Source organism: Microdochium trichocladiopsis (assembly GCF_020744255.1).
Source record: "Microdochium trichocladiopsis strain MPI-CAGE-CH-0230 chromosome Unknown B0I36scaffold_6, whole genome shotgun sequence".
Classification (NCBI taxonomy): Eukaryota; Fungi; Ascomycota; class Sordariomycetes; order Xylariales; family Microdochiaceae; genus Microdochium; species Microdochium trichocladiopsis.
Window position 1 is genome coordinate 1,515,703 of NW_025763549.1, and position 24,271 is coordinate 1,539,973.

At 57.1% G+C, this 24,271-nt stretch overlaps 10 protein-coding genes across 10 annotated transcripts; 7 read left to right on the forward strand and 3 right to left on the reverse strand.

Annotated features, from left to right (window-relative positions):
- Window positions 1-888: 888 nt before the first annotated feature.
- B0I36DRAFT_130022 (uncharacterized protein) lies at window positions 889-1,686 on the forward strand. The gene has a single exon (XM_046148191.1). The coding sequence runs from the start codon at window positions 981-983 to the stop codon at window positions 1,431-1,433; it is 453 nt and encodes a 150-aa protein (XP_046011556.1). The 5' UTR covers window positions 889-980; the 3' UTR covers window positions 1,434-1,686.
- Window positions 1,687-1,982: 296 nt separating this feature from the next.
- Window positions 1,983-3,945, forward strand: B0I36DRAFT_325377 (uncharacterized protein). The gene has a single exon (XM_046154228.1). It carries the CDS (start codon window positions 2,108-2,110, stop codon window positions 3,785-3,787), a length of 1,680 nt encoding a protein of 559 aa, XP_046011557.1. The 5' UTR covers window positions 1,983-2,107; the 3' UTR covers window positions 3,788-3,945.
- Window positions 3,946-4,595: 650 nt separating this feature from the next.
- Window positions 4,596-5,624, forward strand: B0I36DRAFT_350178 (uncharacterized protein; the record flags this gene model as incomplete). Its single annotated transcript, XM_046156863.1, has 2 exons — window positions 4,596-5,280; window positions 5,371-5,624. 2 exons carry the CDS (start codon window positions 4,596-4,598, stop codon window positions 5,622-5,624), a joined length of 939 nt encoding a protein of 312 aa, XP_046011558.1.
- Window positions 5,625-6,678: 1,054 nt separating this feature from the next.
- Window positions 6,679-7,809, forward strand: B0I36DRAFT_245319 (phosphatidic acid phosphatase type 2/haloperoxidase; the record flags this gene model as incomplete). The annotated part of the gene is made up of 2 exons (XM_046150148.1): window positions 6,679-6,741; window positions 6,811-7,809. Coding segments are annotated over 2 exons (1,062 nt in total), but the record flags the coding sequence as incomplete, so codon positions are not given.
- Window positions 7,810-9,497: 1,688 nt separating this feature from the next.
- Window positions 9,498-11,764, forward strand: B0I36DRAFT_290787 (vera protein). The gene is made up of 3 exons (XM_046151714.1): window positions 9,498-9,862; window positions 9,954-10,495; window positions 10,551-11,764. Exons 1-3 carry the CDS (start codon window positions 9,725-9,727, stop codon window positions 11,614-11,616), a joined length of 1,746 nt encoding a protein of 581 aa, XP_046011560.1. The 5' UTR covers window positions 9,498-9,724; the 3' UTR covers window positions 11,617-11,764.
- On the reverse strand, window positions 11,765-13,372 carry B0I36DRAFT_325385 (enoyl-CoA hydratase/isomerase). The gene is made up of 2 exons (XM_046154229.1): window positions 12,788-13,372; window positions 11,765-12,604 (listed from the first exon to the last, which is right to left on the reverse strand). Exons 1-2 carry the CDS (start codon window positions 13,216-13,218, stop codon window positions 11,989-11,991), a joined length of 1,047 nt encoding a protein of 348 aa, XP_046011561.1. The 5' UTR covers window positions 13,219-13,372; the 3' UTR covers window positions 11,765-11,988.
- A 253-nt stretch (window positions 13,373-13,625) lies between these two features.
- B0I36DRAFT_325387 (ankyrin repeat-containing domain protein) lies at window positions 13,626-14,689 on the forward strand. Its single transcript, XM_046154230.1, has 3 exons — window positions 13,626-14,019; window positions 14,096-14,236; window positions 14,353-14,689. The coding sequence occupies exons 1-3, from the start codon at window positions 13,855-13,857 to the stop codon at window positions 14,500-14,502; spliced, it is 456 nt and encodes a 151-aa protein (XP_046011562.1). The 5' UTR covers window positions 13,626-13,854; the 3' UTR covers window positions 14,503-14,689.
- A 1-nt stretch (window position 14,690) lies between these two features.
- Window positions 14,691-16,970, reverse strand: B0I36DRAFT_130083 (general substrate transporter). Its single transcript, XM_046148193.1, has 3 exons — window positions 16,736-16,970; window positions 16,485-16,679; window positions 14,691-16,418 (listed from the first exon to the last, which is right to left on the reverse strand). Exons 1-3 carry the CDS (start codon window positions 16,782-16,784, stop codon window positions 14,914-14,916), a joined length of 1,749 nt encoding a protein of 582 aa, XP_046011563.1. The 5' UTR covers window positions 16,785-16,970; the 3' UTR covers window positions 14,691-14,913.
- B0I36DRAFT_130082 (uncharacterized protein) lies at window positions 16,971-18,027 on the reverse strand. Its single transcript, XM_046148192.1, has one exon. The coding sequence runs from the start codon at window positions 17,805-17,807 to the stop codon at window positions 17,157-17,159; it is 651 nt and encodes a 216-aa protein (XP_046011564.1). The 5' UTR covers window positions 17,808-18,027; the 3' UTR covers window positions 16,971-17,156.
- A 1,739-nt stretch (window positions 18,028-19,766) lies between these two features.
- On the forward strand, window positions 19,767-22,288 carry B0I36DRAFT_363841 (fungal-specific transcription factor domain-containing protein; the record flags this gene model as incomplete). Its single annotated transcript, XM_046158878.1, has 6 exons — window positions 19,767-19,871; window positions 19,997-20,360; window positions 20,417-20,859; window positions 20,919-21,128; window positions 21,191-21,363; window positions 21,418-22,288. 6 exons carry the CDS (start codon window positions 19,767-19,769, stop codon window positions 22,286-22,288), a joined length of 2,166 nt encoding a protein of 721 aa, XP_046011565.1.
- Window positions 22,289-24,271: the final 1,983 nt, after the last annotated feature.

A 24,271-nucleotide genomic window follows, 5' to 3' on the forward strand; every position in this document is an offset into this window, starting at 1 on the left:
CATGCATTTGCCCAGGGCACAGCAGCTCTCAACCTTGGCCGCTGCGCAGAAGCAACGTGAACAGGCGCAGAAAATAGATCGAAGAGCGCGAGGTCGGCTGGAGGGAAAGAACAACAGCACAATGATGAAACATTTCGTCAGTGATGTCCCCGGGCCGAAGCTCGGATGATCTCTCCTCCGTGTGCCTAGAAGGAATCAGCATGAGCAGGCGAGCTGCATGGTCTCGGAGGTATAAATAAGGTCCCCAACGGCGGTACCCAAGGCAGCGATTCCACGCGTCGAATGCATAAATCGGCAATATCTTCGCTTGAAAAACATGAGCTTGAGCAAGCAGCTCTCTCGCCAGCCAAGAATCAAAGCAGATTGGGGCGAAGACCTTCTTTTTCCTGGGAATGCCCTTATTCAGCGCTCGCAAGCGATTCCATAACAACATCTCGGCGTCGTTTAGGGGCCACTTCCGGCCCGAGTATTTAAACCGTCCGAACGTTGCCTAAAGAATGGCCAATACTCAGCCTTACAGCCCTCTGAGCCGAGCATATAAAGTCTCCACATAAACACTACCTTTTCAATTTACGATTGATAGAGTGTTGGCATAATATCCGGCACTGCCATCCTGGTGTGCTTATCACAACTGAATGGCATGTTCGCGCACTCGAGTCACCAGATTGTCTCACATGGAACGGCCGGCCTCATTTGACCAATAAACATTCCGTGTCAAATGAGACAAATTGGCATGCGCACTAATCAGTGAACGCCCGGAAGTTCCGCGGCGGACCCTTCCAGCCGTGGGTATGGCAAACCGGTGACTTTAGCACGGAGCAGTGCATTCGACATAAGACATTGAACGTGGCGCACATGGGTGGCATACAGGCATGATCCCTGTCCCCGAACGTTACCAGCCGTCTCAGTTGTACCTCCACATCCCCGGGCCTCCTCGCCGCCTTCCCCGGTGTTGGGCTGATCAGGGATTTGAGGGCAGCATGACTGCACAACAACGGTCTACTGCTCGACGTCGGCCGGGCCGACGAAGATCATTGGGCAGAAGACTGACCGCTCCGGACATGTCTCGAGCTGCGCGGCTCAAAAAGGTGTCTGAGAACCCTTCGTTCCCTGACCGGTTTCGCTTTACTTCCAATTCCGCATCTGGGCGGTGGTCGCTATCCCTGCCGCGCAAGAGTATCGCAATCCATGGCAGCTCGAGACGATCAATCAGCTTGACCAGAATGTCTGATGGCAGGACCCTTGTCCATACCATCCGTGTAACACGGCGACCATATGATGATCCTCGTGGGTCAATCATGTGCCTGGACCAAAGGGTAAACATGCAAAAGATCCGGCAAATTCCTGCAGTGCGCGGCCATGGCTATGAGCAATGTTGTTCCCGCGATTGGCGGCCTTGGATCGCCGTGTGTTGGTTTTTGATGGGTTCATGATTCTGGATCTACGGGCGGCTCGAACACGCCAATCAGTGCTGCCACACGGTTCCATGTATACTCATGCCCAACAGCGACCTGCATGAGCTTGAGTGGAACTTGAGGCGGCCTGAGCCGCCATATTTGCGGTCAAAAGACTGTAGGTACCTCGTACCACTATGCTACCGCCATAAGAGCCTCTGCGCAGGTCCGTATGGTCGTGTTCTCTATCCCATGAATACTTAATCGCCGAGGCGCCTTGCCGCCGGAGTGCCAATGACCGAGGACTCGATCAATCGGAACATCGCAGAGCACTGAAAAACATTGAGACTCAGCACACATTCTATTTCCAATCTGGTAAGGTCCCGCAACAAAAGTCGTCTGGCCGACTTTACAATGCACCTCGCGCCCCCCGCCCCAAAACACTCAGATCGTCTGCAGTTAAGTTTTGCCAGCTTACAAAACCCTCGCAACTCGCCAATCCTGTATCAACCCGTTGTTTATAACTGACATCAATGTTATCAGTTCGCTGTACTGAAAGGTTGCTGAATCATCATGCATGTTGCTCACCTGTGGCCGCATCAGCAACACTCACTCGGGAACTTTCCTCCGTCACAGCTCATCGAATGAAGTCTCGACAAGCAAGTCATTTTCCTGACGCCGATTGATTGTTATCCCGAGGTGGGCTTTCATCCATGGTCGGTCTTTCATATAAAACTCGGCGCAAAATGATCAGTATGAAAGGGAGCTTGAGGCAGCTCGATGGCTCACCCATTTGTCCGAGCTTGCACAATCATTTCATCAAAGAAATCTGCTACCACCATACATCAACGGAGTACTTGCGAACTACCTCATCCAGCAAACGGTGCTACTTTGAACAATTATCAATGTGGAATCAATACGCACCACGGGTCTACATCGGCCTGGTTTTGTGCTTCCCGTTCGACAATGCCGGTAACAACCGTCTTCGAGCCGAAAGGCACATTCGCGAGTCACTCAATCGTCTTGCTGAGGCGCGGCCAGATTTTGCTGCCAGGCTCCGAGTTGACACAGAGGGGTGCGCATCCTTACAACGTTGTCCTACGTTCAAGATCCCACTAGGAGTATCGTCACGCGACGAGCGCCACGCCGATAAGCTCGCACCTGACTACGAAAGTCAAAAGTCGGCAGGGTTTCCGCCGTCTATGTTCATCCACAAGGACTTGGTGTCCCCGGGGGTCGCAACCGAGGCAAATGGTGGGGTCCCAGTTTCGCAAGTCAGGCTGAAGTTTGTCGACGGCGGCTTGTACCTCATGCTGCAGCTTCACCATGCCCTTTTCGACGGCTGCTCGATGGGGATTTTCCTAGACTGCTTCGCCGCGCAGCAGACACGTTCCGAGAAGATTATACATCTCGAGTATCCCAAGGAACAGCTCTTTATTCCCGCCAGGAATAGCCAGCGAATCATCACCTCAGATCAGAGTCGAAGCAGGCTCGATCGGGTACGCCACAGGATGTTTGAATATTTCGCATCTCAATGTCCCGAATACGCAATCTTGCCGGACAAGTCAGGACCTACGCAGCCCAAGGTAGAACATAGTGCCGTTCCCATGGCCAAGATCAAGCGCTCCGGCAAGATATTTGTGTTCCGCAACGACCGGCTCCAGGCTTTGCGTGAGATGGTCAGGCGCGAGCTCAATGCTGAGAAGCTCCCCACCTCGTACACGGTGCTGGCTGCCCTGACTTGGGCACATGTTGTACAGGCACGGCATCGCCATGAGAGCTACATGCCTGGTGAGCGTCGCATGAATAGCCAGGGCGAAGCAGACAGTGAAGCCGACGAGACCGACTCCAATAACAAGCAGTCGTCGCTCTGGAATTCCGTCAGTTGGCGGCCTCGTGCAAACAAAGAAGAAGCGACAGAATACTTTGGCAACGCGGTGCTCCCCGTCGTCACACGCCTCCCACTACAAACCGTTCTCGAGGCATGCTCTAGCATCAATCATCTGGCCACGCAGCTCGTCCCACAGGTGCAAGAGACCATAAGCACCGTGGATCAGATATATGTCGACAAGCGGGAAGCCATGATGCGCATGGCACCGGACCCCCGGCTCGTGGGCGTCAACTACGACCCCAGGATGCGCGAGATGGTGCACTTCAACACGTGGCGCCATTTTGGCGCCAACACGGAGTGGATGATCCCCGGCGTCCCCGTGCAGCGCACCGAGGCGATTCGCAGGGTGCATGGAGAGTGGAATTTGGGGACAGCGCTGATACTGCCTGCACCAGCTGACGCCGAGACGCAGGAGCTGTTCGTGAGCCTGTCCGTCGATGCCATGGAGGCGTTGTGCCGGGACCAGGAGTGGATGGAGTGGGTGGATCGGGTTATCGGCTGAATCAGTTGGCATATTTGGGTCGTGTTTCGGTGTCCACGAAAGCTCACAGCAAAGATACTTGGGCTGGACGCGTTCAGGGCAGCAAACTTATTGGCCAAGGTCTGGAATAAATATGTGTACGAAGACGAAATGCGATATGCTTTCACGCAATTCACTCTCTTTTCTCAAAGCTTTTACAGCGCGACCAATGCTTTTGAATGGGAGCGCTTCTGAATTGTCCGTGGCGTTGTAAATCTTATCCACATCCACCAAAATGACGTTTGATATGGCGACCCGAGTTATGTAAGACACACGGGTGAAAGCACATCGGCTTAAGTGCTGTTGAACTCTGCCTCCTACTACGGGAAGTAAACCATCCATGGTTCTTCGAGTGCCAGTCTAATTCAGGGCCCCCAGAGGAGGTGATGAAATAGCCTATCGTGATCTTAACGATTTGGTTCTGGGCCCGCGTGTAAGCCGTTGCTCATTAGTCCCCGGATAGTGGGACGTCTGACAATTGTGGAGTCAGCGATTCCCGCCGCCGGCCTACTTTGAAGATCCCGGACGGGGCGGCGTGTGCCTGGCTCGGTGCTTACGCCAGCGTCGTTCAAAGAATAATCTTTGTCGTTTGCCGCGAGGGCCGCGCACTCCGTCTCTTGCTTCCTTTGACAATTGATCCTTCCTTAGAGGTAGTCGCAGTGGGAAAACACCAGGACACCATCTTCACACTTCTCCTTTCAGCTCTGCCCGGTGACGTCGTCTGGGCTCATTTTTGACTTATACAGCCAGCTCTGCAGACCACACGAGTTACAGACACACAATCATCACGATGAAGTACCACCGTGTCGATGGCAAGGTCGTCAGGCTCGACGAGCCTACAGACCCATCGCGCAGTCTCAATCTCGGCACTGACATGGAGGCCGACGACACGCACGCAGCTGCCATTACGCTGCTGGCGGTGCTCGAGGCGAACCCGCCCGACGCCGACGATCCGCTCAAGCGCAACCTGCCGTTCCAGCCACGATCGTACCGGGACTTTATGCTCTTCGAGAGCCACTACTACGGAGTCGCGATGGGCATGAGCAGGGCCTACCTGTTCCCCGCATACCTCGCCGCGCGGGCCTTTGTCTTCCTCACGGGCGGGCTCCTGCGCTTCCCCCCGTTCCGCCCGCCAAAGCTCTGGCACTCCCAGGCCATCTTCTACCAGTCCAACCATTTGGCGTTCTACGCCGACGGGGCCGCGATTCACTACCCGAGGGACTGCACGTACCTGGACGTGGAGCTCGAGCTGGGCGTGGTGCTGGGCGGCAAGGGCCTGTACAACGCGGCCAGCCCGGACGAGGCGCTCGCCGCGGTGGCCGGGTTCTGCGTGTTCAACGACTTCTCGGCGCGGAACCTGCAGATGGCCGAGATGAGCAGCGGGTTTGGCCCGCAGCACAGCAAGGGGTTTGCCAATAGCATCTCGGCGGCGGTCGTTTCGGCGGACGAGGTGCTGCACCGCTACAGGCTCGGAGGTAAGGAGGAGGAGGAGACGGAAGGGGAGGGCAGGGGAGGAGGAGCAGGTGGGAAGCAGGGCCCGCGGCTGCTGCCGCTGCAGGGCACAGTTACGATCAATGGGCAGGCGGTTGCCCGGCCGAGGCCGGATAACTGGCAGTTCTCGCTGGGGGAGGCGCTGATGCAGCTCTCGCGGGGGACGAGGCTGTACCCGGGCGAGTTCTTTGGCAGCGGCACGTTTCCTGGGGGCGCGGGCATCGAGTGGTCGAGGTTCGAGGTCAAGGTTGGCGACACGGTCAGGCTCGAGATTGAGGGAATTGGGTCGGTGACCAACACAATTGTGGCTGAGGAGGTGGTGGTGTAGGTTGTTGTTGTCATTGTTGCTGTTGGGCCGTACGTAATTGGGCCGCGGCCATTGTGAACTTGAAAGCGCGCCGGAGCGATCGTCCCGCTCTCATCAATCCGTCTCGCTTGTCCTTGTCCGCCGATGTGAAACAAAGGCGTGCATGCCAGCAAGAGATCAAACGACTGCCCGGTTTGTGCTCAGCATGACGTTGTTACTGTTGGGCACCGGCGCGTGCTTACGTGCGCCAAGGCGAGACACAGCAGGGTTGCCCAGGCACGCCAAGCCCCCCCAGCGGGAAAAGCCTGAGGCCTGCCCATTTGTCTGGTGTTTGCAGCACGCGACCTCCCAGCCCAGGCGCTCTTGCCTGATGCCCATCTTCGATTCATTTGCTTGGCCCAGCCGGGGACGGAGGCCAGCAATCACACACACAATGGGGATGCAGCAGCCAGTCTGGTGTCCTGCCCTGACCCTGCCCATCATCATCACCATGCAGGGTCTAGCCTGGGATCTCCAATGCTTGGCTGATGGATGATATGACGTCGTGTTGCTCGTCCATAATCCCATGGCTCAAGTTTCACGATGCCAGCCACCCTGCCCGCCGCCTTCAGGATCTAAGCTTATCATCCTTATAAGGTGGTCCTTTCCCGCTCCAGCTGTGGAGCCGAATGCCTGGACGTGATTGCCACTGCGTTGATCCAGCACCTCAACTCCAGGCTTGCATGCTTGCCTAACCTTTCGGCGTCAGATTAAGGCTTTTCCTAACGTGTCGTCACTTGAACGCCAGACTATCGGCTAGTGCTGCCCTGGACAAGCCTCTCGAGCGCGTACATCGCATACTGCTTGGCCTCCCAATCTCACATCTCCTTCTTCATCAAATATGGGCTTCTTCGGCCGCAGGAGGGACAGCCCTCGCCAGCCTCATGCAACAACTCCCCGGCAGAGGTCTCGTGGCGGCCTCTTCCACTCACCAGAGCCATATTCCATGGAGCGCCGCCCTTCGTTTGGACAGTAAGACAAGACCTCTCCGCTACCATCATATGTCCGGAGCACGGGCTAACACAGCTCCCCAAGGTGGCTCAAGGTGACGTGGCTTGACATCCTGACCATCATCATCCTCCTCGTCATCAGCTTTGTGGTAAGTCAGCAGCCGTGATACTTTCCTTCGGCGACTACCAGCCATGCTAACAGCTTGCCCTTGCTCTAGGTCTACCGAGCACCATCGCCAGGAACACGCACCTTCCCTCTCGCCATCAACAGCAATGGCGAGCCGTCCAATCGTGGAGAGGTCGTCTACCCGCAATTCGCCTACCCCGACCGGGGCCAGATCATCGCCTCGTGGCTCGACGCCCTTCTCGCTGTTGCCATCCCCATCGTGTCGATCCTGTTGATGAACCTGATCCGCATCCGCAGCTTCTGGGACATCAACAACGGCATTTTTGGTGTGCTGTACGCCATCGTTCCGTCCTCGGCCTTCCAGGTCATGATCAAGTGGTTGATCGGCGGGCTGCGACCCAACTTCTACGACGTGTGCAAGCCGGACCTGGAGCTTGCAGCTCAGCAGGTTCACAACAGCACGGGACTCAACGGCGTCGGCTACCAGCAGTACATGTTCACCGACGAGATCTGCACGGCCGGCAACAAGGACGCAATCAAGAACGCCCTGCAGAGCTTCCCGAGTGGTCACTCGACCACCATCTTTGCGGGCATGGTCTTCCTCTACCTCTACCTCAACGCCAAGTTCAAGGTCTATGCCAACTACCACCCTTCTCTGTGGAAGCTAGTACTCGTGTACCTGCCGATTCTCGGAGCCTGCCTGGTTGCTGGCTCGCTCACAGTCGACCAAACACACAACTGGTACGACATCCTGGCCGGCGGCATCATCGGCACCGTATTCGCGTTCTCTGCGTACCGTATGGTTTACGCATCGATTTGGGACTGCCGAACAAATCACATCCCCCTCAACAGGCACTCGCCCTTCATCTACAGTGTCGGCTGTGAAGGCTCAGACCTGACGTTCACTAAGAAGGTCGGCTGGAGAGCCGGCAGCTTGCGCGGCGGCGATAAGACACACCCCAGCAGTGGTAGGACGCCGTATGTCGATGGGCCTGCCGACGTGAACCGGCACGGTGGCACTCGAGGACACAGCATCAGGCATCCCCGTCGCAGCCGCAGCCCACGCTACCGCGGTGATGATATGGTGTAATGCGGGAGAAGCTTTTATCTCCATCGAGACGTCTGGGCATGTATGATTCCTAGTGAGCCTAGGCAGTGTTTGGAAGGCAGCGCATACCTTTTTCTTCACGCGTAACATATTCCAATGCAGATATCAATATCTTCCGATCCAAGTCCCTTGTAGCCTTCGTAACGACTCGTTGTTGGTACCCTCACTGTTTCACATGATGATCGATACAGATCTTGTGTTGTCGCCATGGCTCGTGTATACATGTCGGCAGGTGGGCTGCGTGCTACAGAAGCACGCGCTTGTATGTGCGGCCTGCGTGAAGCCTGCGACAACCTCCCCAAACCAGGCGTTTTACTTGTGTCGCTGCCGGCGCTCGTGCCTCTAATGTGGGCAGCCTTATCACGTCAGCACGTTTTGCCAGACTTGAAAAACTGCGTTGTTCAGCAGCCCCAGCGTCAGGTCCTGCCTTGAGGCTGTGTCAAGCTAGCATGAACACCGTTTTCATGCAGGGACGTCGGGAGCCCAGTTATAAGGAGCTGGGAAGCGCATTCTGGGGTCTTTTACGGTCTGGCACACCAGGATGATGTGCTTCGTAGTTGGGCCAGTGGCCGACGGCATCGCTGCCCACATTTGGCAAAACTGGAAGCCTGGTTCCGTCGGGTTACGTGCAAGGGTGTGCGGCTTACCTTGCTTGATCGACGCCGCGGGGAAGAGGGAAAGTTTCCCGATCGGGGGAACAAAACCTTCCGAGTTATTTTGTTAGTGATCCCGGAACAAACGGGCTGACACGTCTGACTACGAAGTGGGCAAAGCAGGGGATCCAGGAAGGTTATCATCTTGGAAGCAGCAGGGTCGGCTCAGGTGGTCTTCCTGCGCTGTTGCATGAGCCCGGCCAGAGCGGCTGAACCAGTAATTATGAAAGAACAACTTTTGGGTCACGCTCTGATAATTATACCAGAAAGCCAAGCCTGCCTGCAAGTCGAGTCTGAAACGACCACATGTCCCCCCTCAGATAGCGATCCGAGGGTCCGGTGCGGGCAGGGGTTGGTGCATTCCCCACAGCTCGCATTCAGTTAGCTAAGCAGTTGATGGTGAACTTGTCATTGGCGAAGAGCAGGCTTCGCTCGCACTCGACGGGGTTTCGACCAGGGGTTCGATGAGCGGGTTAGACCCTTTTAAGCTCGAGAACATTCAGCTATGTCAGCCCTAGGCATCCTAGAGACCAGTTCGAGGTGGGTTGCACGGTGGAGTGGCTAAACGAGGGGCCCAATGCTGAAGCCCAGTGAGTCCATTGACAGAGACAGTTGCGAGCTGGGGCACGCGGCCGTCTCAAGGCTTCCGAGTAAGATATATGTTGCATGTGGACGTACGTACATGATGATGGTGGTGGGGCAGATAGCAGAAAAAGGGTCCCCCCAAGCAGCAGCACATGGGTGCCCCCTGCCCTGCCTGGCCGTTTCCGCGACGGCGGCGGGCGGCGGCAGCAGCGCTCCATCAAAAGACCTGCATCCATCCATGAATCAAATGCATGCTGGCCGACCAGAAAAAGTCCATTACCCGCACTGGAACGGTGGAGAGCGCTCCACCAACGGCGGCCAAGTGCTCCTGCCTCAGTCACCGCCGCCGTCCAAGCTGGGCCAAGCCATAAAATGATGGCGACGCCCCGGGGCCATGCCCAGTCTATGCCGCTTCCCGCTTCTCCCTGTTCTCGGTGCAAGCCCTTGCCGGTCCTCATCTTGCCAACATCGACAATTCCCTGCTTCCATTGGGCGCCCTTCACTGTTCGTCGACTCTGGGACCGAGGTGCGCCACTATCAAAAGCCCGTGGACCGTTGTGGCTGCGATAGTGTCTCAAGAGCCACCCCCGCCAGCGGGTGCATCCATTCCTACGCTCGCTTTCCCTGCGCTCTGGAAATCAGCAGAGAGATCGCCCGTCATGACACTGTTGGCGGGCTCCGGTACCACGCTGGTGCTGCGAGGTGTGGCAGCTCTGGTGACGTTGGCCATTGCGCGCTTCGTCTACAAGGGCTACAACGCCAGGAGGAGGGTTCAGCGGCTTCGGGCACAAGGCATTGTGAGTCCAACGATCAGGAAGCCCCCCCCTCCACATTAAGCGTTGGTGAAGCTGGACACTGACTGTTTCCATGCTCGCGCCGCCGTAACAGCCCCTACTGCCGCATTCCTGGCTATGGGGCCACCTCAAGGTCATGGGCGACTTCCGCAATGATTCTCCAGACGATGCAAACATATACGAGTTTCATGGATGGCTCAAGCGAAACATGGCCGCCTACTTCCCGGGCGAGTCCTCGTTACCGGGGGTGGTCTATCTCGATATCTGGCCTTTCTCCGACGGCCTTGCCATCATCACAGATGCGGACATGGTGCAGCAGTTCATGCAGAAGCCGGACTTGCCAAAGTCCATGACTGCAGCGGAATTCCTTAAGCCACTCACGAATGCTCGAGATATCGTCAGCATCCCCGGCGGGGCAGAGTGGAAATTGTGGCGGACGCGGTTCAACCCGAGCTTCTCGCCACGCAATATTCAGGCGCTGTTGCCGCAGCTCTTGGAAGAAGTCGAGGTGTTTGTGGATGTCCTTCGTAGCAAGGCCGGCCGGGCTACGGCACATGGCAATGCCTGGGGCCCAATGTTTCAGCTGCACGAAAAGGCCATCAATCTGACCTTCGATATCATCTTGCGGGCCGCCGTGTAAGTGGTTTTGACGGTTTCATGTTACTGAGGCCAAACACTTACATAACGACAGTGACATCCGTCTACGTGAGCAGAGCCGGGAGACTGAAAGCCCCCTGAAGATCGCCATGACGAAGCAGATCGAAATGATGTCCAAAATGGCGCACGGCTCACAATTCTCGCTGGGCATCAAGATGCCCTGGGACCACAAGGCCATTGCCGACAACAACAAGGTTATAGCATCTTATGTCATACCTGAGATTCTGACCAAGATCGGCGAGGCAGAAGGACAGACATCACAGCAACCCCAAGAATCACAGAATACAAAGACGGCGGCCGACGCAGCCATCTTTGGAGCTGTCAAGGACAAGAAGAGCATGGCGAATGGCAAGGGCATCGCAGGCTCGCTCGCCAATGACTCAGATTTCATGGACAAGCTCATTGCCAACTTGAAAGCCTTCCTGTTTGCTGGACACGACACAACAGCCACCACAATCTGTTTCATGACCCACGAGCTCGGCAAGCGGCCAGAATGTCTGCAAAAGCTGCGTGATGAGCACGATGAGGTGCTCGGACCCGACCCCTCCAAAGCATCTGCCGTCCTCCACAAGTCGCCGCACCTCATGTACCAACTCCCGTACACGACGGCCGTCATCAAAGAGACACTGCGCCTCCACCCTCTTGCGGCGACCCTGCGAGACGCCCCGAAGGATTTCAGCCTGGTATCCAAGGAAACCGGCGTGGCATTTCCCTTGGGCAGCTTTGCTGCCTGGCTCAGCGCGCCTATACTTGCTATTGACGAACGATACTGGGCTGAGCCTTACCGGTTCATGCCCGAGCGCTGGCTTGTGGCCGAGGGCGACCCGCTGTACTCGTCGAACCGGGACGCGTGGGCGCCTTTCTCCCTCGGACCCCGCAACTGTATCGGCATGGAGCTTGCGCTGATGGAACTTCGCCTCGTTAGCGTGCTGACGGCGCGCGTGTTCGACATCGAGGAGGACTGGGAGGAGTGGGATCGGTCCCGTGGTGAGGAGGCCACGCCAGACCACAAATTTGCTGGGGGCAGACTGTACGGGACCGGACGAGGAACCGTGCATCCAAAGGACGGCATGCCTGTGCATCTGAGGTTGGCCAAGTGATAGAGGAGTTTGGCTCGGTGCTTCCTAGCAAGAACACATTATTTGCGAATGGGCAAAGTGTTGTCTTTTAAAGACGCCGTTGCCCGGAGCTGGCATCTCATCACAGGTTGGAGCTCGTAGATATGAATGTTTCTTGCATACTGTAACACATGACCTGATTGTGCTGTGTCTTCTCGATGGCGCACCTGTACAACCATTTTTCTAAGCTCGCAAGATTCCTCGTCAACATGTGAGCTCGTATGTCCCAAGGTCTTGGATTGCGATACAAGACGAGGCTCTTACAACTACGAGAAGACATTGCCCAGATGAAATAAAGTGTAAGCCCCTCAACTGATTTCCAATCATTCTACGGCAGGCAGGTGGGGAAAAGAATCACCGGCCCTTGAAGACGGGCTTCCTCTTCTCGGCAAACGCCTTGAGGGCCTCGTCGCGGTCCTCTGTCGCCACGACCCGCTGGTACATGGCGTTCTCGACCTCCTCCCTGGCCCAGCTGACGGCCTGCAGCCCGGCGCGGATGGCCACGGGCCCGCCCTCGCAGATCTCCATGGCCAGCCTGACGGCCTCGGCGAGCGCGGCGCGGCGGGCCTTTGCGGGGACCGCCTCGAGGGCCTTCTTTTCCGACTGCTCGTTGTGCTCTTTGCTACCCCCCTCAGCATCATCGGGGAGGACCTCGACCAGCCGGTCCGCGATGCCCAGGAAGTACGCCTCCGCCGCGCTGACCCTGCGGCCCGTCAGGACGAGGTCCCTGGCGCGGGGCAGGCCGATCAGCGCCGGCAGGCGGAACGTCCCGCCCGCGCCGGGGATGATTCCCAGCCTGGTCTCGGGGAGCCCGACGGCCGCGGTGGAGGTGAGGACGCGGAAGTGCGTGGACAGGGCGAGCTCGAGACCGCCTCCCAGGGCGAGGGAGGATATCGCCGAGATGGTGGGTACCGGGAGCGAGGAGAGGGCGGTGAATGTTTCGCGGAGGTTCTTGAGGAAGGCGGCTGTTCTGTTTTTTTTTGTGAAGGAGGGAGGGGAGGAGTTCTCGTTAGTAAAGGGGGGGAAAGTCTGGCAAGCTGCGAGAATACTGAGGAAGCAAGAGAATTGGAGTGACACGGGAAGTGTGATATGGCAGGGGGCCGAGGAAAGGGCTGTGTTGTACTGATCCTCAAGACTCAAATACTAAACTCACTCTTCCTGCGTGAAGCCCTTGCGCTCCTTCAAGTCTGCGCCGGCGCAGAAGCTCGTGTCGAGCGCGCTCGCGAGGACCAGGGCCCTCGTGGGACCTTGTCTCTGCTGCTGGTTGCCGCCATTTGGGGACGAGGAGGGGGGCAGCTCCTGCCCATCGCTGGTGTACTGGCTCTGGACGTCGTCGATCTCGGCGCGCAGGGCGGAGAGCAAGGAGCGCGAGATGGCGTTGCGCGCGGCGGGGCGGTTGAGCTCGAGGACGCGGATGAAGCCGGAGCCCGGGGCTTGGACGTCGGTCACGGTGATGAGGGGTGCCGCCGCGGAGTCGGTGGTGGTTGTGATCGAGTAGTAGCGGGACTGCCGGGCTACTGCTACACACAGGCGCCGCCGGGTCAGGGCGGGGATGCGGCCGAGGGGGGCCACGCGGGGTGGCATTGCTGGGCGGTCGAGGTTTTGCAATTGGGGCTGTTTTGGACTGGGCTTTATCCTGCTGGCCAGCGGTAGGTGTCGTGGTGTAGTAGGTCTGGAGATTGGAAATCGAGAGGCCGTGCTCGAGGGGGGAATTGGTCGGGCGTGGCGTTGTGGGAATTGGAAAGTCTGGGGAAAGGGCAAGTTGGAGTCTGGGGAAGCTGCCGAATCGAGGGCGCTTTGTGTCGGCCCGCCTGCTAGCGAACTTGGCTCCGCCGCTGCAAGCCGGGCCACTTGGGCCCCACAGGGAATAGGCACAACAGGCCAGTAAAGGGTGCAATTGATTAATGGCCGGACAGCTAGGGTTTTCGTCCGTAAATACAATGTGATGCTGGCACACGGGCATGAACAGGCACTCGTTCCAACCTGCATGTCTGCAAGCTGTAGCCCAAGAGTGGCAGGCATGATGCTTACACCGTCCACCAGCCGGCCACCGGCCACCCTCTATATCAACCAGTCTCGCAATGCCCCACTTTGCTCCGGCCTTCTCGCCCCCAAATAAGCCGTTGCCCTTGTTGCCGCCGGCCCGCCCCGGTCCCGGCCACACACTTTCTCTCTCCCCTCCGTCCATGTCGGCACAGCATCAGATTCTCGGCTCCCACAATGGCCAGCAGCAAGCCGGGCGCATCGGACCCCATACCACCGCAGGTGATTGAGCTGGCATCGCGCATGTACGATGCCGCTCGCTCCGGCAACACGCTGCTCCTGGAGCAGGCTCTCGCCGCCGGCCTCCCGCCCAATCTGACCAACGACCGAGGCGACTCCCTGGTGCGCACCCCTGGGCCGCCACCAGATACCTAGACGCAATTCGTGTGCTGACTTGACATTGAACATAAATAAATAGCTCATGCTCGCTGCCTACCACGGCCACGCAGACCTGGTCCAGCTGCTCATACAGCATGGCGCCGACCCAAACCGGATCAACGACAAAGGCCAGAGCCCATTGGCCGGCGCCGTCTTCAAGAACGAGGACGCAGTCATCGAGGTCAGTGCGCGCGATCACACCCTGTCAACACGCGTGCTTCATTGCCGCCGTGCTTCCCTTTGACGTATCTTATCTTGTAGGCACCTGCTGACTTGTCCGATGGTGGTGCTACCTAGTGCCTGCTCGCCGGGGGTGCCGACCCTGATCACGGCCGTCCTTCGGCCCTGCAATGCCTGGACATGTTCAAGCTCGAGGACAAGTGGCTCGAAAAATTCCAACAGGCCAAGGGTAAGGGCAAGGCTGCCAGGACGCCTTCGCCCTTGTGAAGCTGCAACGGTGGTATTTTAAAAAGGATTATATAGAAAAATAGAAACACGGTCTCGTCCATCTGCGCCACGCAGGCCGTCAACTTGGCCAACCCCCAAGAGGTTGCTTCTGATGGTTCAGTATGGGATATAGTCATTAATAGCGATTACAATGCTGCTCAATCTTCTGGTCACGGCCGAATGCGCGCTTGTGTATGCCATCGAAAACCCCCAAATATTCTATATAAAGCAGCCGCTCGCTTGTTTTGTAAAGAGTATAGCCAAACGCCAATCAAATCCCAGTTCCAGCTTTTTTTTTCCCCCGTCTCTCCCTGTGCCAAACCATGCCCCATCACCTTTTCCCCCATGTCCTTGTCGTTGTCCTTGCTCGTACAATATTACCATTACACCCGGGGGATATCTATCCCCCAATCACTCCCTGTCCGAGTCGGACGAAGAATCAACCTCCTTCACCTCGTGCACGACGAGGCTCTTGCTGTCGTCCCCGATCTTCTTTTCCTTGTCCCCATCAGCAGCGGCATCGGCATCGGCAGCATCAGCAACAACAAAGACCAACCCTGCGCCCTTCTCACAATCCACGTCAGCGGCGGCAGAGGCCGTTGCCGCATCGACACCAACGACACGCACCTCGCCCCTCGAGGCCTCAATCTCGGCGTCCCGCGAAGCCCGCATGGCCCGCTTCCACGCCTTGGACCGCCACGCGGGGACCCTCTGCTCAAAGAGCATGTCGATCTCGCCCTCGCTCAGGCCGGTGAGCTCGGGGACGCACATGTACACCCAGACCAGGGCGACCACGACGCCGCCGAACCAGAGGTACGTGATGTAAGGGCCCATGTTGACCGCGGTCTTGTCGACGAGGAAGGGCGTGGCGAAGCCGATGATGAGGTAAGTCACCCAGTAGACCACAAAGGTGACGGTGGTCTGGGGGATGCGGTGCCGCGAGGAGAGCGGCTCGGCCATGACGAGCCAGGTCACGGGCCCCCAGGTGCCGCCGTATGCGACCATGTAGATGATTGCGGCGGCCACGAGCATCTGCGTGGCCGGGGCGGCGCCGGCGGGGAGCACGGTGTACAAGAGCCCCGCGAGCAGGAGGACCAGGCCCATGATGGAGGTGCCGATCAGGAGCAGCGTGCGCCGGCCCAGGATGTCGGTGAGCCAGATGGTCGGGACCGTGCTGGCGGACTGCACGAGCGCGAGTATGAAGCTGACCATGTATGCGTCGCTGACGCCGGCGTCGGCGAGGAAGGTCGTCCCGTACGAGGTCCAGAAAACGAAGCCCGTGCTGAGGCAGAGTGCCGATACGGCGGCCACGATGAGGGTGCGGCGCAGCGCAGTGCCGCGGAAGGATTCGACGAGGAGGGTTGCGAAGGTTGTCGGCGGTGGTGGCGGAGTCGAGTTGCCTTTGTCGGATTTTGTGTCGGTGGTGGATGACGGGCGGCAGTCGTCCTCGAGGCGCCGGATGATTGTCTGGATTTCGTCGGACGAAGCGTCAATGCCCTGAGTAATGGCTAATGACTGTGCTGCGTCAACGGGCCGGCCCCAGCGGACGAGCACAGAGGGCGACTCTGGCGCCACCAGCCCGGCCGACAGCATGACAATCGAGATCAGGAACTGGAAACCGACGCTGACTCGCCAGCTGTTGGCCCCAGGCAGAGACTTGGTCGCCCAGTTGATGCCGTTGGACAGGACAGTGCCGACAGTAAGTAGCTGCTGGAGAATGCTGAAGATGCTTCCTCGTAAGCCGGGCGAGGAGGCCTCGTTGAGGTAGGCGCCGCTAATGGCGGTAATTAGGCCGAGCGCGATGCCAATGAAGATCCTGCCGAGGATGAAGACTGCTGCAGGAGGGGCGGCGAGCAAGATGCACACGCCAACCATGTGTGAGAGGGAGGCGAGCACGAAGCATCCCTTGCGGCCGACTGTAAAAGTTACGATCAGTATCTTGACTCCAAGCGGTGTGTGTGCTAGAGTCGCAGGCGCCTTACTTTTGTTGGTGGCGGCGGCAGGTATGAAGCAACCGATCAATGCACCGATGACTGCCAGTGAAGAAAACAGAGACTTTGTCGTTGGCGTCAAGTACATGGTCTTTCCTCCATCGTTGCTGACACCATATCGTTGCTTAAAGTCGTCCGAACCGAGGACCCCGTTCATGCAGCCGGGATCGTAGCCAACAATCGCAGCTGTGTAGGCCATAAGTAAGTCTACAATAAATATTCGTGCCATATGCCTGACTCACAACACAAGGCGACCAGAGTGTAAGTCGCAAATTGCTTCAACGAAACCATCCTGGTTATGCTGTGAAATATATCAAGAACGAAAACAGAGAAACAAGGCGTAAAAGACCAAGGCAGCAATGCTGATGCAGAACAGGGCCGAAGCCAAAGTGACGAGCAGTCTATTACAAGTTTGACGAGCTTGATGATACACACAAGAAAGCCCGGGACTTTTCGTTCGGGGCCATTGCTCTTAAAAATACCCGGACTCTATTGCTCGTGGGAAGTGGTTCTGCCAGCAAGAACTGTTCCAGCACGGTCAAATTGCGTGCTCTCAGGCGGGAAGTGAATTCCTCATCCCTCGTCGAGCGAACATCGTGAGATTTCGTAACTCGCCCGTTGTGGGTAGCATCCACTTGGCGTACAAGCTCGCCATGGGCGAGATCAAGCTGTGCCAGGCCCGGGGAATGCGGGAGTGACTTTTCGAGCTGGGTAGCGCTCGCAAAGGACCCATTTGCAATGTAAGCGGTGATGACAAAAAGGCATGTGCCCTCTACACAAAGCCTGGGCATCCTCGGGGAAGATGGGTTCCGCAGCGCGGTCTAGAAGACTGACGATGCCGGCGCAGATGGAGACGGAAGAGGGTCCGTCCGCGTCGTCTGAACCACGGAGTGGGTTTGGCCCAGGCACGTCAGGCACATGCGTAAAACGACTGGGCAGGAATCGGGCGGCGCCGATCAAGCAAAGTGGCCACGATGGAAACAGTGTTGGGCTAAGCATTTGGTCCCATAAATGCAATAACCACATAAGTGGCACCACACCCCCTTCGCGGACAGAGCCGAGCAGCTTGGACCCTGAAAATCCTGCGATTACCCCTGGAGCATAGACGGGGCACCAGTGCCGTAAAGGGCGGTGTCTGGGGCGTGTCGACGGGTTGGTAACCTGGCCTTGAAGTCTCGAACCCAGATGCCCGCTTGCTGCGACTGCCGGCATCGGGAAGCATGTGTCATGGTAATTCACAACAAGAGCGAGCACCTCAAGAAGGTCTGCTGAGATGGCGACATCGCACTCTTGGCTTACATGGTGACGAAACATAAGCCAGGAGTACCTGCCAGGTGATTGTGATATGTATGACGCCAGAGCCTGGATGAGATCGTCATTGGACTATGTACCACAGCTTGCCGACGCGGGGGAATGCGATAGAGTCCAGCGCTGCAAGGCACGGCGGAGAGAACTGGCCGACCGAGGGCGTGTCGTGGTTGGCCGAGGCCACTGCCCACTGCCCACTGCCTCAGCCACCGCCGGCGGCAGTGACGATGGTGGTGTGCTGTCAGAGAAAGCAGCGATGCAACGGCAGGTGCGGTCAAGAGCAGGCGGGTTTCATCTTCCGCCAGCGACGAAAAAACTCTTCTCGACGTCATCTCCACAGGACGCCTCCCGGCGACGGCAGCGGGGTTTCCCCTGCTTGTGCCTGCTTGGGGGCTTTCTAAATCGAGGCTCTGTGACACTCTTCCACCACGCCTAGTGGCCCGCTAGAAGCAGCATGGGGGCAGCAGCCACAGCCCGCATTGGCTGCCCGTACGACTCTGGCCCTGGCCAAGACTGCAACCCCCCTGCCATGAGCAGCGCCAGCCCCGGAGCGCATCAATGCTAATGTGGCTTGTTCATAGCTTAAAGAAAGTGGATGTAGTGTACGGCTGGGATACGCATGCACTTTCCCAATTCGAGGCCACAGCTCCTGTCCTTCCACCGCGCGGCGCACTTATTGGCCCCACGGCTTTCACGATGGCTTCATTTTCCCCCCCTCGTAGCAAATATCCCCCGCCCCAGGGCCCACGCAGGCAGGCAAGGCCGCCCGCACTACAGCACGACCAACGTGCTCTGATCACGATCCAAAGCCATTGCTCATCACCACGAGAGAGTCGTGGCCTCACTAAGAAACATACTTGTCTCATCTCTGCTCAGAATAGCCTGGCATGAAGCGAGCCTAACAAATACACGGAATGCACAAGTCTTGTGCGGACTGGTCTGCAGCACGCCTTATAACGAGACCACCATGTCCCTCCTCATGATGCGGCATGGTGTGGGTTCTTGGCAAACTCTCGACCGATCAGACTCCTGCAGCTTGTGCATGTGCTTGGAGCAGGGGCTCTGCCCAAAGTCTGCGTCCTCGGGAGACAAGCTCGGTCACAAATCCAAAACTGACCTCTTCTGGGGATGGTGGTTACTACTTTGGTAGCGTAGGAATTTATTATTATTATTAGAGTTGATACTGCTGCTGCCCGTCCGCGACATCGGATGCAGGCAAGCCCCGTGCCCTGTCGTGCCGCCAGCATCCCTGGACTCTTTCGCTGTAGCCACCACCGGCCTGTCCGGCTTGCGTGCCCCTCCACTAGCTCCGTTACTTGGAAACCACCTGCCTGCCCCGCATCGTTGGGCCTCGTGGCCCAACCCATCACCAGTCAGCAGCACCCTCCTCGCCAGCCGTGTCCTGCTCGTCCACTGGCTCACCTCGTGGCCGATCTCCCATTCGTCATACTGCAACTAGCTTTCTCAGCACCGGTTATCGGGGCCCTTGTTTGCTCCTGCACAAGCAGCATCTCCGCCAACGCGCTGCATCTGCGCGGCCGAGAGCCTAACCAGACCGCTCCTTGGCTGGCGTGTCAACTCCCTTGCCAGCCAGCCAGCCAGCCCCGTGATCTTTGTGGGGAAGCTGCCGTGGACGAGCAGTCGTCCAATTCCTCGACCTTCTCATACAGCCCCTGGCTCGCTTGCGATCGTGCTGCGAGCAAGGTGCAGAGTCTAGACGCCGTATAACCCACCCGACCGCTTACACCCGGCGGGGCTCACGACGAGCCAAGCTCGTCCCCACGCCCGGACTGCCCCCTGTGAGCCAGCTCCTCAGCGGTTGCTGCGTCAGAGACTTCTGCTTCACTCCGGGAGCTCCGCCATCCAACAACTACGCCAGCTGTGTGCGTCTTCGTGGACCTCGGGTTATGCCCAGGGCTGGTCGTACTGCCGCTCTCTTCCCTTGGCTTTACCACATCGGCCACGATGTCTCTCGAGCTCAAGTCGGGTGACGTCCACGGCCAGAACCTCAAGACGCGCAGGAAAAACACCACAAAGGCTTGTGATGAGTGTCGGCGGCGGCGAGCAAAGGTAGGAACTTACCCGAATCGTATCACTCCTTTCTCTCCCGCCCTCGTTCCACCACCGGTCTCCGTTGCATACCCCATCAGCTCATTATGGTCATCCCGAGCGCCCACTGACTACGGAATCCGCAGTGCGACGGTAAACAACCAACTTGCACTAGATGCAATGATCGTGGTCTGTTGTGTCACTTCTCGGCTCACGAGGATGGTCGCCGGCCTGCACCCAAGTCGTACGTGGACATGTTGAGGAAGCGGATATCTGTCCTTGAGAAAGTCCTCGAAGCACACTCCATCGACGTAGAGTCCTCAGTTGCACAGATTCTTGCCCAGGAGAGAGCAAAGAGTGGCCCTTCAGATGCTCCTGGAAATGCGGCCGTGGAGGAATCTTTGGCAGGTTTTGATGGGGTTTTGTCTCTCGACGAGAACGCCGCCTTGGAGCGTGACGAGAATGCCTTTTTTGGATCATCCAGCGGCCCGCTAGAGTCACACATACTGAGTAAGTCGGGGATGTTTAAGGTGACCGTCGGACGTCTGCTAAATCTCAGAACAAAGCCCCTGATGGCGAGCCGGACGACCCGTTCAACAATAGTGTTCCTTCGCCTACGAAGCCAGGCTTCAGCCAGTTCCGATTACGAGTGGATCAACTTCTCATACAGGACGTGGCCTTCAGCTGCGAGGTCAGCAAGGAGCTTGAAACGCACCTTATTGAGCTGTACTTCCTTTGGGAACAACCATGGTGTCAGGTTGTCAACGAGAGGCTCTTTCGGCAAAGCCTGGGCAACAAGGGCAGATATGCCAGCCCTCTCCTTCTGAGCTGCGTGTTGGCCGTAGGCTCCCGCTTCACGGACAGGTTAGAGGTTCGATCAGATCCAGATGATCCCAACACGGCTGGGCAGATGTTCATCGAGAAAGCAGAGAAGTTGCTCTACTATGAACTCAAATGGCCAAGCATGACGACTATCCAGTCTGCTTCCATCATGGGGACGCTGTATTTGGTGAGTGATGTATGGGATTAGCGAACTCTTTTGTCTCACTAACCAGTGAACTTGCTCAGTCTATTGGTGCGGACGCTGCTGGCTGGTTGCACCATGGCATTGCCAGTCGTCTAGCCGTCGACATGGGTCTCAATATGGATGCCACTTGCCTCGTCGGTAACAACCTCATGTCACGAGAGGAGGTTGAGTTGAGAAACCAAATCTACTGGTCGTTGTATTGTGTGGACAAGATGCTTGCTAGCTATATTGGTCGAGTCTGCACTATGCTGGTATGTCTAGTTGCTAGGGGTAATTTTTCGTGTGATTCTCTGACTGATGCGACTACGCCCAGGACTCTCAAGGTCAAGTCCCTATGCCGAAACGGCCAGACGCTTCCAGGGTCGCGCTCAAGCGCGATGGGCGGATGCTTCAAGGTACACAATTCGACCGTGATCAGATGCGAACGAGTCTTCACATCGCCATGATGTCCCTCTGTTGCATTTTGGAGAAGATCCTTGTCGCATTGTACGTTTTCCCCCTGGACTCGATAACGATGTAGCTATACTGACAATCACCCAGATATGCTCCCAGCAATGCTACGAGACAGGTGCAAAGAGGTTCCTTCGTCCACAGTTGCCTGCTCGAACTGAAAGGGTGGTTCTACGACCTGCCTCAGGAGCTCAAACTCGATCGCAAGGGAAATACGAATCGTCTCCCTCAAGCCTATATCCTCCACATGTCCTATCAGACACAACACATTCTCATTATGAAGCCATTCCTCGTCAAGCCCGTCACAATACACGCCGAGCCCCATGCACGGCCTGGGCAGAACCCAGAAATTGTCACACAACAGGCGCTCTCCGTATGCTACAAGGCGGCTACGTCGATCCTCGATATCATCAAAAAGTACCAGCAAGCCTTTGGCAGCTTCCGCAATGCCCCTCTGAGTGCAGCTCATTGTACTTTGTCGGCTGCATTGATATTCATCCAGACCCGCTCTCTTGGTCTCGATGGCCGGGGGGGCAGCACGGACTGCCACAATATTGAGCTGTGCCTCAGGGTCCTAGACGAGCTTTCGATTGCCTGGTCGCCAGCACGAAGCATGCGGAAGAAACTGATGAAGCTCTATGAGCAGGAGTTCACCTTTACGCCGGCTAGACCGTTGGATCCCGTGTTCAACCCGGCCATCCATCATCCGCCAATGGTTGCTCCCTTGCAGCAGCCTGGGAAAGGCCCGCACTTCCAACGGATGCAGCCCGTGCCGAATCCTCAGCTTCAACCGAACCCACAAATGCGCATGATGACGGATGACGACATCTGGAATGCCGAGTGGCCCGACACCATCATGGAAGCCCCGTTGTTCCCAGATGTCGGTCTCGACTTTGTGTCGCAGTCTTTGCCAGGCGATTACACCAACTTCGACAACTTGAGTCGGACTTTTCACTCCTGACCGGTCTTCACGAGGCCCACACTTTACTGCATTTTCACGAAACGCAACGAATCATGATCCACCATTCAGAAGCTTGCTGTGCCACAGGTTTCGGGTTTGTATTTTTAATCACAGATGCTTGCATGCGCTTTTGTAAGCGACCTAAGAGTTTGAACCATTCATTCATTTGTGGATTCGGATGTCATTGTGCATTGGGAGCGGGCGTTGTGTTCCATGATAGACTAAATATAACCTGCACTTTGCAATCATACCGTCCTCATCAAGCTTTCCGTGCTGATTTGAACCTTTCGCTTCATTGGAGAGCCTGTACTATTACAGCTCCCGCGACTAGCCAAGCAATGCTTACAACACTCTGATTATTGCCATGCCCCACGATAGAGTCTCAAGATCTCTCTGCTGGTGACGCAGACTGACGCCACAGCATTGTCATACTGACAATCGTTTATGTGGATATTTACGTAGCGCTTGCTTCTGAGAACCCCGGTGTCGGAAGTTCGGTTGATTCTGTGGATTTGATGCATGATTTCCTCCAGGCCAAGCGCTGCAGACCGCCGATCATTATGCAGGTTGTCCCGCTTCGGACCGCCGAGGAGTGGGGCACTTCCCCGTTCCCCACATCTTCTTGGCGCGCCGCAATGGAGCGTTCCCTCTGTCGAAGGTTCTAGGATGTGCGTGCTCCACCAAGAACCATCGTGAAGCACGGCGGCGCCTGCAGATACGCAGCTTCACTTTCGAGAATGCTCTTCTTGAGGCAGGCAACAGGCTCTGGACAGTTCTACGGGGTGCAGGAGGTGGGAGGTCGTAAAGGCTGCCGATAGGCAAGTCGACCTGCATTCCCCCGGCGAAACTCGTGGAACTGGAGCTGGTGGCACTGTGTTGTTGTTGTTGTTTCTCGAAATTTCGTCTGAGTGGTGGGGGTTGGGTGTTTCTTCGTGTATATAAGCAACCGTCCTTCCTCCAACGGCGACACTCACTAGATTCATAGGTCAAGGATAACAACGACAAAGCAGAACACAAAACACTCTACAACTGAAGACCAACCAACCTATTCAGCTCAACCAATTCTGCCACTACTCTTCAACCACACGCGCACACACACACACACACACACACATACGAACACAACCATCCAACATGTCGATCTTCGCACCCAGCATCTACAGCGAGCCCAGCTTCTCCGGCCTGTTTCGGCTCCTGGACGATTTTGACAACTACCGCTCGGCCACCAGCAGACCCAACAACAATGAGCAGGTCACTGCTGGCGCCAACAGTAACAGCAACAACAATGGGCAGCACCAACTAACTAGTGGCCGCGGAGGTCTCGGTCTAGGCGGCCAGCTGCTGTCTTTCAACCCCAAATTCGACCTCAAGGAGACGGACACGGCGTTCGAGCTGCGCGGCGACTTGCCCGGCATCGCCAAGGACAAGGTGCACATTGAGTTTGCCGACGAGCACACGCTCACGGTACGGGGCCGCATCGAGCGCGAGTGGAGCAGCAGCAGCAGCAACAGCAACAGCAACAGCAACAGCAACAGCAACAGCAACAGCAACAGCAACAGCAACAGCAACAGCAACAGCAACAGCAACAGCAACAGCAACAGCAACAGCAACAGCAACAGCAACAGCAACAGCAACAGCAACAACAACAACAACAACAAGTCTCCCGGCGGCGAGAGCGAGGGTGAAGGTAGCAGCACCAACAACACCTCTGCTGGTGCCGGCGATGCCGCTGCCGCCGAGAAGAACGACAGCGCAGCCAGCAACGACAAGAGCAAGGGCAACGACCAGCAGGTGGCCAACACCACCAAGCAACAACAGCAACAGCCACAAGCAAAGTACTGGATCACGGAGCGCAGCGTGGGCGAGTTCTCGCGGTCGTTCCGGCTGACGGGCCACGACGGGGGCGAGACGGAGATTGACCACGACGGCGTGACGGCCAAGCTGGACAACGGCGTGCTGACCGTCGTCGTGCCCAAGATTGTG

What these genes read in the sequence shown, in the direction of transcription:
- B0I36DRAFT_130022 (XM_046148191.1), top strand. Translation starts at nt 981, where the DNA reads ATGACTGCACAACAACGGTCTACTGCTCGACGTCGGCCGGGCCGACGA.
- B0I36DRAFT_325377 (XM_046154228.1), top strand. Translation starts at nt 2,108, where the DNA reads ATGGTCGGTCTTTCATATAAAACTCGGCGCAAAATGATCAGTATGAAA.
- B0I36DRAFT_290787 (XM_046151714.1), top strand. Translation starts at nt 9,725, where the DNA reads ATGACACTGTTGGCGGGCTCCGGTACCACGCTGGTGCTGCGAGGTGTG. An exon ending in GGCTTCGGGCACAAGGCATT is followed by an intron (nt 9,863 to 9,953) that starts GTGAGTCCAACG and finishes CCGCCGTAACAG; the next exon opens with CCCCTACTGCCGCATTCCTG. An exon ending in ATCATCTTGCGGGCCGCCGT is followed by an intron (nt 10,496 to 10,550) that starts GTAAGTGGTTTT and finishes ACATAACGACAG; the next exon opens with TGACATCCGTCTACGTGAGC.
- B0I36DRAFT_325385 (XM_046154229.1), bottom strand. Translation starts at nt 13,218, where the DNA reads ATGCCACCCCGCGTGGCCCCCCTCGGCCGCATCCCCGCCCTGACCCGG. An exon ending in AAGGGCTTCACGCAGGAAGA is followed by an intron (nt 12,605 to 12,787) that starts GTGAGTTTAGTA and finishes AAAAAAAAACAG; the next exon opens with AACAGCCGCCTTCCTCAAGA.
- B0I36DRAFT_325387 (XM_046154230.1), top strand. Translation starts at nt 13,855, where the DNA reads ATGGCCAGCAGCAAGCCGGGCGCATCGGACCCCATACCACCGCAGGTG. An exon ending in ACGACCGAGGCGACTCCCTG is followed by an intron (nt 14,020 to 14,095) that starts GTGCGCACCCCT and finishes ATAAATAAATAG; the next exon opens with CTCATGCTCGCTGCCTACCA. An exon ending in ACGAGGACGCAGTCATCGAG is followed by an intron (nt 14,237 to 14,352) that starts GTCAGTGCGCGC and finishes GGTGCTACCTAG; the next exon opens with TGCCTGCTCGCCGGGGGTGC.
- B0I36DRAFT_130083 (XM_046148193.1), bottom strand. Translation starts at nt 16,784, where the DNA reads ATGGTTTCGTTGAAGCAATTTGCGACTTACACTCTGGTCGCCTTGTGT. An exon ending in CACTCTGGTCGCCTTGTGTT is followed by an intron (nt 16,680 to 16,735) that starts GTGAGTCAGGCA and finishes TGGCCTACACAG; the next exon opens with CTGCGATTGTTGGCTACGAT. An exon ending in TGCCGCCGCCACCAACAAAA is followed by an intron (nt 16,419 to 16,484) that starts GTAAGGCGCCTG and finishes TAACTTTTACAG; the next exon opens with TCGGCCGCAAGGGATGCTTC.
- B0I36DRAFT_130082 (XM_046148192.1), bottom strand. Translation starts at nt 17,807, where the DNA reads ATGTTTCGTCACCATGTAAGCCAAGAGTGCGATGTCGCCATCTCAGCA.